The sequence below is a fragment of the Periplaneta americana genome, chromosome 2, assembly GCF_040183065.1.
Source record: "Periplaneta americana isolate PAMFEO1 chromosome 2, P.americana_PAMFEO1_priV1, whole genome shotgun sequence".
In the NCBI taxonomy this organism is placed as follows: domain Eukaryota; kingdom Metazoa; phylum Arthropoda; class Insecta; order Blattodea; family Blattidae; genus Periplaneta; species Periplaneta americana.
In genome coordinates, this window is record NC_091118.1 from 148,976,438 (window position 1) to 148,990,515 (window position 14,078).

The 14,078-nt window shown below is 31.8% G+C and overlaps 1 protein-coding gene across 1 annotated transcript in view; it reads right to left on the bottom strand.

Moving 5' to 3' along the window:
- LOC138695202 (uncharacterized) overlaps nucleotides 1-14,078 on the bottom strand; it is a 96,545-nt gene continuing 82,467 nt past the window's right edge. Inside the window, exons 13-16 of the mRNA XM_069819662.1 lie at nucleotides 12,405-12,609; nucleotides 10,330-10,474; nucleotides 6,810-6,988; nucleotides 1-2,342 (exon numbers count right to left, since the gene is read on the bottom strand). Coding sequence (XP_069675763.1) covers nucleotides 1,591-2,342; nucleotides 6,810-6,988; nucleotides 10,330-10,474; nucleotides 12,405-12,609 — 1,281 coding nt within the window. The 3' untranslated portion in view covers nucleotides 1-1,590. The remainder of the gene's footprint in view (nucleotides 2,343-6,809; nucleotides 6,989-10,329; nucleotides 10,475-12,404; nucleotides 12,610-14,078) is intronic.

The following is a 14,078-nucleotide window of genomic DNA, read 5'->3' on the forward strand; positions in this document are numbered from 1 at the left end:
TTTTTTATAGAATAATTGTTTTATTATACCAGTACTGATAGTTAATTTTGTAAGTATAATGTCATACAAGAAAAATATACAAATTTATCTTCCTGTACATTACATCAAATTCTCTAAAGATAAAATTACGTCATAATTTTTTGCCCAGATATGAAATAGACCTACGGTGTTTAAGTAGGACTACCAGTACACAAGTGATTTATTAATTCTGTGAATGAATTTACTATCATAATTGTTCATTCTTCAAACAGTACAGAAAGTAATAGTTCCATCATTCTGGAGGTAAGTCTAGATAATTTGAGTGTACACATAGTGCTTCTAAAATGTTATAATTAAAACCAATACTTCAGTAGAAATTAATTAATGTCTGTTGTCATTAATGTGTTCAAATATTTTGAGTTTTAATCCTTGGCGTGGACTTGAAAAATGCTTACACACTATTAAAGCTTGTCATATATTAACAGTTTACTAACTACATGATAATGTATCATATTATCAACTCTTCTAGATACAGTGATGATTAGAGCTAAAATTACTACAATATATTTGCCTTGTTTCTTCAGAGAAGCAGTGAACTAATATCTAGTAATAACAATCAGACATTTATAATTGTTCATTCTTGGATACACTCTTTTAACAAAATAGGCTACTGTGTTGCGCTTAGAGGGATCGAGAAATAAATTTTCACTATTTAAAATCAGATGAAGATATTGTTGTGATTTACGTCTGACGAGATGCAGAAACTGTCCAAGCTTATGAAACAATGGTTTAGAAGCAGCTACATGTTCATGCACATGTTCACCAATGTTTAGCGTGAATACAAGTCTGGCGCCATTCAGTAGAGCATTCCGTTCTTCTTCATCGAGACAACAGTAACAGGGAATGTGTATCTAGACATCTTGCAGAATTTTTGTTTTTGACCAACTCCCCCCCAAGATCGGTTTTTCAGCAACATGAGGCTTCACCCCATTTTTTCCGATAGATTAATCAGAAGAGAGGATTCCTTGCTTGGCCACCTAGGTCACCTGATTTGACCTCCATTGATCTTTTTCTGGGACTTTGTGAAGGATGTTATGTACCAACATTGAGTTAACACTTTGGAAGATAGAGGCAACGCATTACAAATGCAGCTGTGCTAGTCACTACACAAATGTTACAAAACTTTTGGCAGGAGGTTGAGTACAGTTTAGATGTCTGCAGGGTAACTCGAGGTGCACATATCTAGTTTTATTGACCATTCTCCGAAACTCGAAGAGTTTTTATATCAAGTTATGTTATAAAACCATTATTTATACTTGAAATTACAACTTATTTTTTTTATCCCTCTAAGCAGAACACGATGTATTATGATCACTGATGAACTGTTATTAATTATTATTAATTATTCAGATAACCTAATAGTTCATCAGTGATTTATAATTCATTTGCGAAGTATGGATTTTCATTAATATGGGTACAACATAGGTCTACGCTTACTTAACGTTTATTACAGAATTATTTCTTTAATGTGTATTTGAATTTGAATACCGTACATAATATTTATGCTTAGATATATTTGAAAATATGGTAAATATTTTCTTCCCTCATATCTTATTTATTCTGACTGTCAAGCCATTTCTGGAAGGTAGGGCTAGATCGTCGGATTCTTCTCATACAGACATTATTTGTATGAATAGTTCTGTCCTTAACATATCCTGCTAAACAGATACACAGATTTGGACCTGAACAAATTGCATTAACACATCTAGGATCACATTTAGGAATGCACCTACTTCCATTTAAATCTGTAACATCTTTTTCATAGCCTGTTTTACACGTACATGTATTTGGTGCAGTGCAATCGCCATTGATACATCCGTTTGCACAGGTAGGAGCACATACGTTGTTAGAATTAGGAATTTTAGCATAGCCTTGATGACAAGTGCAAGTGTTTGGTGCTGAACATGTAGCATTAGTGCAACCTCCGGGACAGTTATGCACACATCTGTTACCAGCAGGTACTTTGGGATCTTTAACATATCCATGATGACATGTGCAGATATTTGGACCTGTGCAATCGGCATTAGCACATCCTCCTGCACAAGTTGGAACACAGGTATTTCCAGTTCTATTGTGAGGGTCTTTGGTGTATCCAGGATCACAGGTGCATACATTGGGAGCAGTACATCGTCCATTGAGACATCCTCCTCGACAGACAGCAATACAGGATGTGTTACTGCCAGATGGGGCAGGACGGTAGCCTGTGTGACATGTACAGACGTTTGGCGATGTGCAGTCACCATTTACACATGGGGTTGTGCAAATTGGTTCACATTTCTTGGTTTTAGGATTCTTGGCATAACCTAAAAATAAAAAGATGAGTTTTAAATGTACTTATGTAATTCTTCTCGTTCTATAAGTAACACTTTCAAGCCAATGCATTTACTTTAATGGGAGAAAATATTGGCCGAAAATTATTTTATTGTACAAATTTAATAATAATAATAATAATAATAATAATAATAATAATAATAATATTTAATTATAATATTTAATAATAATAATAATATTTAATAATACTATAATAATAATAATAATAATAATAATAATAATAATAATATTTAATTATAATATTTAATAATACTATTATTATTATTATTATTATTATTATTATTATTATTATTATTATTATATTAATACTATTATTATTATTATATTAATATTATTATTATTATTGTATTAATAATAATAATAATAATAATATTATTATTATTATTATATTAATATTATTATTATTATATTATTATTATTATTATTATTATATTAATATTATTATTATTATTGTATTAATAATAATAATAATATTATTATTATATTAATATTATTATTATTATTATATTAATATTATTATTATTATTGTATTAATAATAATAATAATATTATTATTATATTAATATTATTATTATTATATTAATATTATTATTATTATATTATTATTATTATTATTATTATTATTGTATTAATAATAATAATATTATTATATTATAATATTATTATTATTATTATTTTATTATTTATTATTTATTATTACTACTATTACAGAGGTCCCAATTATTACGGACCTTCCTTAATTATTATAGATCCCCCCCACTATTACAGCATTATGGCAAAAAGAAAAGTACCTATTAAGAAAAATCATAGGTATATGAATCGTGAATTATTGTAGAAATCTCAGGGAATTAATGAAAAGATATTATCTTTTTTCTGAAGTTTTAAAAGGTGTGCCTTATTTTTGGTTTACAAGACCAATATTTTTGTTAAATTATTAAAACTAATCAAATCATATTTTTTTTAATCAAATTCAGTTTTTCCGTAATGGTTGTAATATTAATACTTAGGCCTTTCAATTGGTACAGAAATCAGACACGTCCAGTGCTCAATGTACATTTCACAACAGCAATAAGTTACAGTGAATTGCAGAAAATTGCAGGAACACCATAAATCTATGGCGTGTGAATTTTTTAGAAACTAAGAAAATTTTCAGTTTGATTTTCTTTGTTTCTATAGGATTAAAGGAATCTTGAAGAATTAAATATGCTATTCACAAATATGCTGTTTGTATGTTTGTGTATGTTTTTCAATTTCTTGGTTTAAATATACATTAAAAAGTTCTTTATAAGATAAAGAAAATTGTCCTTCTCCGTCTTCTTCACCAAAAAGTTGTTTCAAAGCAATAAAGAAATTGTTACTAGTCGTGAATTGCAGAAACCCCCACATGTCCAGGTAATTCAGAATTTTTTTCATAGAAATACTAAAGAAAAAGAAAGTTTATGTATGCCAAATATTATAACTTATTATTATGCTTTAATAAAAAAAATAGCCACTTCGAAATACTAAACGCTTTTGAAGATAATGTTTTTATTTATGCCTGCTGAAGAGTTCACTCAAATTGATATCTGGGGTTTCTGCAATTCATGATTCATCGCTCCTAAAAAAAAAAGTATAAAAAAGTTTCCAACTGAGAGTTATAGATATTTCACACAGAAAAAAAAAGTTTCATGTTCATCTCTAGAATATTTTATTGAAAGATTCCCAAGTTTAATGAAGGTGAACATGCCAGACTTAAAGAAAAATTTGCAGTTTACTAATGCAATACTTTACCTGGATACATTGTAAATGAATTTAGAATTAAATGAAAGTAGGGCCAAAATTTCAGATTTATAATCATGAAAGCAAGTGAAAGCATGAGGTAAATTTGTGTTTGCATTATAATAAATTTGCCTCATACTGACTCTCCTACGAAAAGAGTCTTTAGTGTTGGAGATAAAATCAGACGGAATTCAAACCTACAGTAAACACATCAACACTGGAATCATTCCTATTGCAGAAGATCAAGGTAACATTTCATTTCATTTATTGTATTCCATAGCATTGAAGCTTTAAGATTTGGGGCAAGTCAAGAATTAAACAAGATGAGGTTAGAAGAAGTATGCTTCAAAAATAAATTTTGAGAAAAGCAGTTGCTAGACGCAAAATATGCCATAAAGCAAAAAAAGTGACAGGTAACGTGTAAATATTATGTAAAATGCTTTACATCTAGCTTTGCCAGAAGTGGGGAGTATGCACATGAGCACTATGGAATTACTGATAACCGTGGCATCTCTTATTATTATATACTTTTAACACTTTATACCACTTAAGAATTTAATTACTGTAGTTATAATAACAACTTAATGTTAAAGGTAATTTACCATTTAGTCTTCATGTTAACACTAGAAAGTTGTTATTGTAACTAAATCCTTAAGCTATTATCATCATCATCATCATCATCATCATCATCATCATCATCATCATCATCATCATCATCATCATCGTCATCCTGTATTACCGGTACTGGTATATACCTCGTGGTTGGAGATCTATAGGAATTACCTGCTAAATGATGGATTGAGTTCACAACAGACCACACGGTCTGAAGCCCATATAGTAAATGATGATGATGATGATGATGATGGTGATTATTATTATTATTATTATTATTATTATTATTATTATTATTATTATTATTATTATTATTATTATTATTATTAGGTATTTTGGATAAATGGAGTTTTTTAACAGATCTTATTAAGTAATAACTTCAATAATGATGGTAAGATATGTACAACATTAAATTACTAGAAGAATACAGTATAGTGGTAGATATTGCTAACAAGTAGTAGGTACACTATGGAATGGAGATATGCCTGAAAAGGGCAAGAAAATCATGTATAACTTAATTCATATTTTAAACCAGTCTTGACATACATAGAGGAAACTTGGACTGTGACAAAAAAAAAATATCAGAGCAGGATTCAGGCGACAGAGATGAAATACCGGTACCTTAGAAGTATAGTACAGAAAACACGAAGAGATAGTTAAAAATGAAGATATAGGAAATATTTTGGGAATTGCAAAATTGCAGGATGCATTGGAGTAAGTAATAACTTCAATAATGATGGTAAGATATGTACAACATGAAATTACTAGAAGAATACAGTATAGTGGTAGATATTGCTAACAAGTAGTAGGTTCACTATGGAATGGAGATATGCCTGAAAAGGGCAATAAAATCATGTATAACTTAATTCATATTTTAAACCAGTCTTGACATACATAGAGGAAACTTGGACTGTGACAAAAAAAAAATATCAGAGCAGGATTCAGGCGACAGAGATGAAATACCGGTACCTTAGAAGTATAGTACAGAAAACACGAAGAGATAGTTAAAAATGAAGATATAGGAAATATTTTGGGAATTGCAAAATTGCAAGATGCATTGGAGTAAAACGAAACTGATGGTTTGAACGTATTAAGAAGATGGGTGAAGAGAGATTACCAAAGAGGGTATTGAAACTTGAAGTAAAATGGAAAAAAAAACATGTTGGAAGACCTATAACAAGGTAGGGAGATCAAATTAAGAGGTACGTTGAAGAAAAGAGGGAAACTGTGACGAGAAGTAGTTGAAGAGAAGGGTTGGGAGAATTATGACAGATGGAGAATGCTATCCCATACTCAACCCCACAACCAGGGACACAAGTTTAGATGAAGAAGACCATATCAGATAACAATATTATCAATCTTCTTAATGTATCCAGCTGTTTGCTGACAACATTGTTTTTCATGAGAAATGAGAGGTATTTTGATTGGTAGTCATTATAGATACCTGTTGCTAGAAGCCAGTGTTGGCATGTAGCCAATATATACTGCAGAGATGTGTCTTCTGCAACTGGTTACCGGTACTGATGATTTTAATTTACTTCTTTTATGGTTTATGGATGGACAGTATAGAAGAATGTGTTTCAGAAATAACAATATTATAAAAACGTTTAAAATTTTCTTTTAATGTATTATATTCATAAATGTAAGATTTGTTAGGTAGATAAATATTGTGACTTTAGGACCACTTTATAAAAATTATGATTTATAACTGAAAGTAAAATAAACAAAATACAAATCCAGAATTATTGTGAAGAAAAAGAACAACCAAAAATAAGTGATTTGAAACGTACTGTTTTGCTACGAGGACAACTGGTTGATGGTTGTGTCATGTTCAAAGATGATTTATTCTATTTGGTAAGGTTGTTTATCATAATTCTTTGGACAGCCCACTGGAGTTATTTGCAGCTCTCTTCTGATGCTTCATATAAAAGCTGGGATAGTAACTTCAAATATGCCATCATTTCTGAAACAAATTTCCTAGCATCCATCAGTAACATTATCCCTGAAGCAAAACAGTATCTAATTGTATGTTGCACATTCTTTGAAGAATAAAATGTAGACCGACTGACCAGTATGACATGTGCAGACATTTGGAGCTGTGCAGTCACCATGTAGACATCCCTGTGTGCAACGTGGTACACAGATATTTGAGCGTGGGTTTTTCTTGCGATAGCCTTGATGACAGGTGCACTTGTTAGGGGCTGTGCAGTCTCCATTCAGACATCCACCAGAGCAAGAGGGAATACATCTACAATCATGAAATTTCATTACTAAAGGTATTATAGCAACATCCATCTTACTTTAAATTTTAATTCAGTAAATATATGAGGAACTACCTGTTGTAGATTTAAATTCTTTTTAACATAATTTTCTTTATAAGAGTAGAGGAAGTAGGATATTATGAATTTTACATCTTGCTTATGAAAGATAACATCCCATTACATGGTAATTTGCAGGTCTAATTTTTATTATAATTTTATTTAATGATATTTTCAGCTGCAGAGGGTCTTCATTGTCAGTGAGATGAAGTAATATAATAATTGGAGAAGATATTAAATAGTATAAAGTTAAAAAAAAAGATTTTGGATTCCGTCAAGGGTGCCCACAGGATCCAATCTCAGTGGCAGAAAATTAGAGGAAACAGATGGACAAGGAGAGAGAAAATTGAACATAAAAATAGCCAGTTCAGAAATCTAAATTACCCTGCGTATTCATAGTTTGAAGCACTCGCTTTTGTTGAATTGTTTACTGAGGGTTTGAAAAAACACATATCGAACTCATAAAGAAAAAAAAAACTCTTAAAATGCGGGTGCCCTTGGATTTCTTATGAATCAGTTTTCTCTTAGAAAAACCAAATGGGAAGTATATAAAGAGGTACATTATATTTCTGAGAATGACAGTAATCGGAGTGGTGGGTTGATATATTGGTGATTAACAGATCTACGAAGAAAGCCACAATTTTTGACCCAACAGTCCGATTTGAGAAAGATCCTCAGCAGGCACAGGTTGTAGTTGGAGAAAGCAGTCACTGTATCTTCCATATATTATTTACTTAAGTAAGAGTTACAACATTAATAATTTGCATACGAGGAAGGTGCAAGGTTTGCTTTTTGGTGCAAATGGATCTTCCTATAAAATCACTAGAAATATCTTACAAAGACATTGAGTTACTTGTGAAAATATTAAAAAAATATGTTTGATTACATGCATAACCCTTTATACATATATATATATATATATATATATATATATATATATATATATATATATAAACGCACACACACACACGCACACAGATATATACAGAGTGGAAGGGGACTGAGCACCAAAATTTAAGAGGTGATTCTACATGTTAAATGTAACAAAACTTTTATTACACTTTTTCTTTGATGAAGCATTGTTAAGCAGGAAAAAAATAGTTTTTGCCCAATATTTGCACCGCTCTAGTGTGGTAATGGCCCGAGAGAAATGGCTGATTGCTATACAAATAGATAAGATTAGGTAAAAATAATCGGAACCGTTATATGTCTTGATTTTTTTTTTTTGCATATCAAACCATTTAGCCGTGAATTTAAATTGAATAATTACGAAAATCGTTAAAATAAATCTTGCAGTGCAGTGTCATGGATCACCGACTGAGTATAGCAGAGGGGAAGAGGAAGGTAATGAATGCAGGCTGCGCTTGGTTGAGTTATTGCAGTAGCCGTGATGATGCCAAATGCTTCATAGAAACATAAGGATAAGATAATAGTTTCAAACATAGGCGCAGCTTGTTATTATTGTATTGATTTATTTATAAACGCATAGACAACAGTGTTAGTCCGGATATTGATGTCTTCATTTTGATTCAAATCTTTGTCCCTATTCGTAGAGGACAACGATGCTTTAGGAGTTCCATAATTCCATTTTACATTTTACTAGCCCTTTAGTTTAATAATTTGTTTCCAGAAAGTGAAGTTTTGACGAGCATACAACATACATCCTATTATGTTATGAAATCATGTTACCAATTTCACCACACTCACATTGTGGAGACTTGGGAAATAGCAATATAATAATATATATCTTCGGAAAACATATTATTTGCCTTTCTTGTGTTAAATTTTATATTACCTTGTTAACATGTTTCAGCCTGCTATTGACCATCTTCAGAACTGGTTGTTGCTGGTCTTGGCGCCTTTTGTTTTGTTTTCTGTGGGGATGTGTTTGTGTAGTGTAATGTGGAGTCAAAGAGTGTGTGTGTTCTGAAATTGAGTTGTGTGTTGAGAATTTCATTTGGATGTGTTTTTGTGTGTTTGTATATTTCATATTGTTCTAGTGTGTTTAGTTTCTGGCTTTTTGGTTGGATGTGTAGAATTTCCATGTCTGTGAAAGACAAATAACACGTTTTCCGAAGTGATATAGTATTAAAAGTTAAAAGTTGTGTAATCAAGATGTATAATATATATGGTCGCATTGAGATGTATTGTCGTTTATTTATGCATTATGTTTACTGCAATGTTAAAAAACTGGAGAATTCATATATATTATTTTAATGTACCGAAGTACATATGATATCTCCATGCAGACACTCTGCGTCATCATACGATGTAAGAGTAATGGAACGGAGAAAAATTCTCTCCGGCGCCGGGATTTGAACCCGGGTTTTCAGCTCTACGTGCTGATACTTTATCCACTAAGCCACACCGGATACCACCCCGGACAGAATCGTCTCAGATTAAGCTCCAACTCTTGGGTTCCCTCTAGTGGCCGCCCTCTGCACTACGTCATAGATGTCTATGAACGTAGGACCGAAGTCCACACATGTGCTGAGGTGCATTCGTTATGAGTGACCAGTTGGCCGGGATCCGACGGAATAAGCGCCGACGCTGAGGTGGTATCCGGTGTGGCTTAGTGGATAAAGCATCAGCACGTAGAGCTGAAAACCCGGGCTCAAATCCCAGCGCCGGAGAGAATTTTTCTCCGTTCCATTACTCTTACATCGTATGATGACGCAGAGTGTCTGCATGGAGATATCATATGTACTTCGGTACATTAAAATAATATATATGATATGCGTAAATCACTTCGTGATTTAAGACGGCGCTTATTCCGTCGGATCCCTTTATGATCCCTTTATGACGTAGTGCAGAGGGCGGCCACTAGAGGGAACCCAAGAGTTGGAGCTTAATCTGAGACGATTCTGTCCGACGCCGGGATGGTATCCGGTGTGGCTTAGTGGATAAAGCATCAGCACGTAGAGCTGAAAACCCGGGTTCAAATCCCGGCGCCGGAGAGAATTTTTCTCCATTCCATTACTCTTACATCGTATGGAGAATTCATGTTAAATTAATTTCCTTCCTTTCTGTAAAAAAAAAGTTATTTTCTAAATCTAAAAAATTTAACAACCAGTTATACGAACTGTGACAACTTAAACAAGCGGTTTAGGAGAACCAGTGTGAACCAGTTGAATGGCACCACTGAATATTCCGGTAATTTGCTGTAAAAACCTTTTTCTGGAAACTTTCTTCCACATGGAGAATTTTAGATATAGTCGTAATGCTTGTTCAGTGTTCAATAACTTTATTTGTAAAAAATCTAGAAATTTACCTGCCATTGATGTCTTGTATATAGCCAAGATTGCAGGTACAGGTATTTGGTGCTGTGCAGTTCCCATTTATACAACCATCCTGACATATTGGCACACAAATCTTCCCATCCAACGAATAACCAGGATTGCACGTGCATACATTTCCTGTACGAAAACAATGATTGCAATATTATTGTGCGTTACAGTTAATAGTATTATTAACGAATTTGTGCCTAGCATGTCGAATTTAAAAACACTGGAATTTAAATTTACTTACAAACAGAGAGATTATCTGAATGCAAATTGTCACATAAGATTCACTCATTTATCACTTCTCCACAATCAGTACATTATTAAAAAAAGCCTTGCAATTTAAAATTAAGATTTTCTTATATATACTGGTTTAGATACACCACACGAGAGCAAACAGATTTTATGCAGTTGTGGAAGTTATCGCCCTCAGCTTCGTCTCTGGCTAAACTTACCACTTGCGAATACAAATTTTACTCTCTTATACTATAAAATTATATTAGCATTTGAACTCTAACCAAAACCTCAAATTTCTTCTTCTTTCTATGACATTGTTTCCCTACTAGGTTTCATTCATGTGTTTTTACTAATAGAGTTCATAAAGGAGAGAATTATTAACCAAACTTCATTATCTTTTCATGAAGATTAATTTTTTTTCGAACATACTACACAAAATAATACATACTAACGACTACAGTATTGAAATGTATAGAAATATATATCAAATTGAAGTAAATCATTGAAATAATAGAGAATATTGGGTTAAAATAATACACTAACATTGTCACATTCTGTATATAATAAAACCACTGACTTTGATATATATATATATATATATATATATATATATATATATATATATATATATATATATATATATATATGAAGAGTTCGCGGGAAAAACGATGAATGTCACATTTCTGTTAAGGATTAGATAATGATCTAATTGAGTTTATAACTGCAAGATGTAGTGCTGTTTCTATAGAAAATAAAGGAAAGGATTACTGTGTTCGTGGTAATAATTCTCCTTTTTACCATTTTTCATAAGAACATTAAATTTCGTAGTGATCCATTGAATTAGATAATGACATCAACCTTAATCGTTTTTCCCGCGAACTCTTCATACATACATACATACATACATACATACATACATACATACATACATACATACATACATACATACACAAAGTGTGAACCGTAAGCATTGTCATTAATTTCAAGGGGTTATTCTTACAGATATTTCAAACAAAAAATTGTAACATAATTTTGCTTGTTTTTGCTTCCTTTTCGAGAAAAAAATGGTTTTACGTGAAACATTTCATAGTGTGTTTTGCAAGAGCCATTTATTCTATTCCCAATATGCTCAGTCAATTTAAGAACACAGTGTATTATGATAATAAATGATTGAAATAATTTTAATTTTGTCATTTGAAGAATTTTAGTTTTGTCATTTAAATGTGCAGAAATTTGGTCCGAACAAATGCAACATTTTAAAATTTCTTTGTAGAACGAAAAGTTACATTTGTTCGGATCAAATTTCTGTTTATTTAAAGGACAAAACTAAAAATATTTCAATCAGTTATTGTAACAATACATTGCTCTCTTAAATTGACTGATCAGATTTGGAATTAAGTCAATAACTTTCCCAAAAAACGCAATGAAATGTTTCATATAAAACAATTTTTATCTCGGAAAGGAAGCAAAAATCGGAAAAATGGTATAAAACTTTTTTGTTTTAAATATCTCAAGGAATAATCACCTGAAATTAATGACATTACTTACGGTTCATTCTATATATGAAAAAAAAAGTTGTTTCAATTTTTTAAGAGTCATTTACTGTGACGAAGATGACTGAACTTAATATCATTCTTTTTTGTCTTAATTTTTATTTCCTCCTCCTCTTCTTCTTCTTCTTCTTCTTCTTCTTCTTCTTCTTCTTCTTCTTCTTCGTTATATATTTTTTTTTATGCCAGTGATTACATGAATTAAAAATACCTTGTCGTCATACTTCCTAACTATATTAATTATTTCATTTTTTTAAATTAGTTCGGAGTTCTCATACCTGAACATACGCCATTTAGGCAACCACAAGGACACTCTAGTACACAATTGCTACTTTTATCAAGGGTGTATCCAGGATGACAAGTGCAATTATTGGGACCTGCACAGATACCGTTGACACACCCTCCAGCACACTCAGCTACACATCTTCCAAGTGCATCTTTGACATAGCCTCGGCAGCAGAATGTTTCTATACGGAACGCGGCCTGTAAAAACAGATTATATTTTACATAATAATTTTTCGTAATTGCTTCCATTTTCTTTTTTTTTACGTATTCAAAGGGAAAATTACACTCTCTTCTTGCCTGTTAATTTTATTGTTACCGGTATGAACTATGGTGAAGTTTAATTTTCCCTTGTACAATTAATGCACTTTTACTTTCATCAGATTTGGAACCACAAAGGACATTATTACGTTATCACAGCAAATTTCTTAGTGCTTTCAATTCAATGGTTGTTGGTCAAGATAATATCTTATCAGCATTATGAAGTTCTTAGTTTATGAATGTGTTGCTTCATAACTATTTTCTTCCATACAGATATTCACTGCTCGATATCTGAAGACAGAACAAAGAAAGGAGAGCAAAATTCACAGTAATGAAGCTGAAAATTTCCATGAGCAAATCGAGCCAATGGAGCGCTTACCAGCCACATTATAACATAAGAACCTGATATTTGATATTAGTGGCTTATGAACTTAAAGCATGAGGAGCTGCTGCCAGTATTCTTCTTCTGTATCAGAGGTGAGAAATATTGTTAGTAATGGATTGTGTTTCGTGATGCACAATAGGTACGATAGGTACCAGTAGCGAAAATCCGGTTTCGCAAACCAGCTATAACAGCTGGGAGGATGATCGTGCTAACCACATGATACCTCCATTCTGGTTGGATGATCGTCCACCTCTCCTTCGGCATGTGGACGTGAGGCCAGCAGCCGGCTTGGTCCTTCCTGGGCTGTAGCACCACGGGAATGGATTGTGTTATGATATTTAAAGTCTTTGAAAAAGAAATTTAAGTATATCTTATGTCAAATGTATTTTTTATATTATTTTGAAACACTAACTAGGAAAGAAGTGTAGCATGTTGGTATCTAGCGTTACATCTTCTACTGTTTAGATAGGCCTACTGCTAAGGTTAGGATTAGATACATGGATGAATAAAAAATATTTTTGCATTTTATTTCTGCAGCCTTAATAGATAAATCAATGCTCCCATTAATCTAATTTATTAACACTAGTTTTCCTACTTCTCAAGTTGTAAGTAAAAGTTTCGAAGTTTACAGTTATTTAAAATTTTCTCATAATTGTAGGCAATTTGTGACATTAAAGTTTGATAAAACTACTGTGTTTTTACTCTAAGTTGCCTTTAGTCATAAAAAGTTATAATTTTTACAAGAAATTGTCACAAAAATTAAAGTCATATATCAGATGTGATAAAAATCACGGACTGTTACTAAATAAAAAAATAAGGCAGCAAGAGCTTATTTAGTTTGATGGTAGTAAAATAACCAAATTCTGTAGCTTTCATTAAGAAGTAAGGATATGAACAAAAATTTGTGTTTATTTACATCACGTCTTTATGTTTCAGGGGAACAAATATTAGTATTGTAATAATTCTAATACAGTACTGGTAAACAAAAGTGGAAAAATGTGCCACAAACCAGAAAACTTACGTT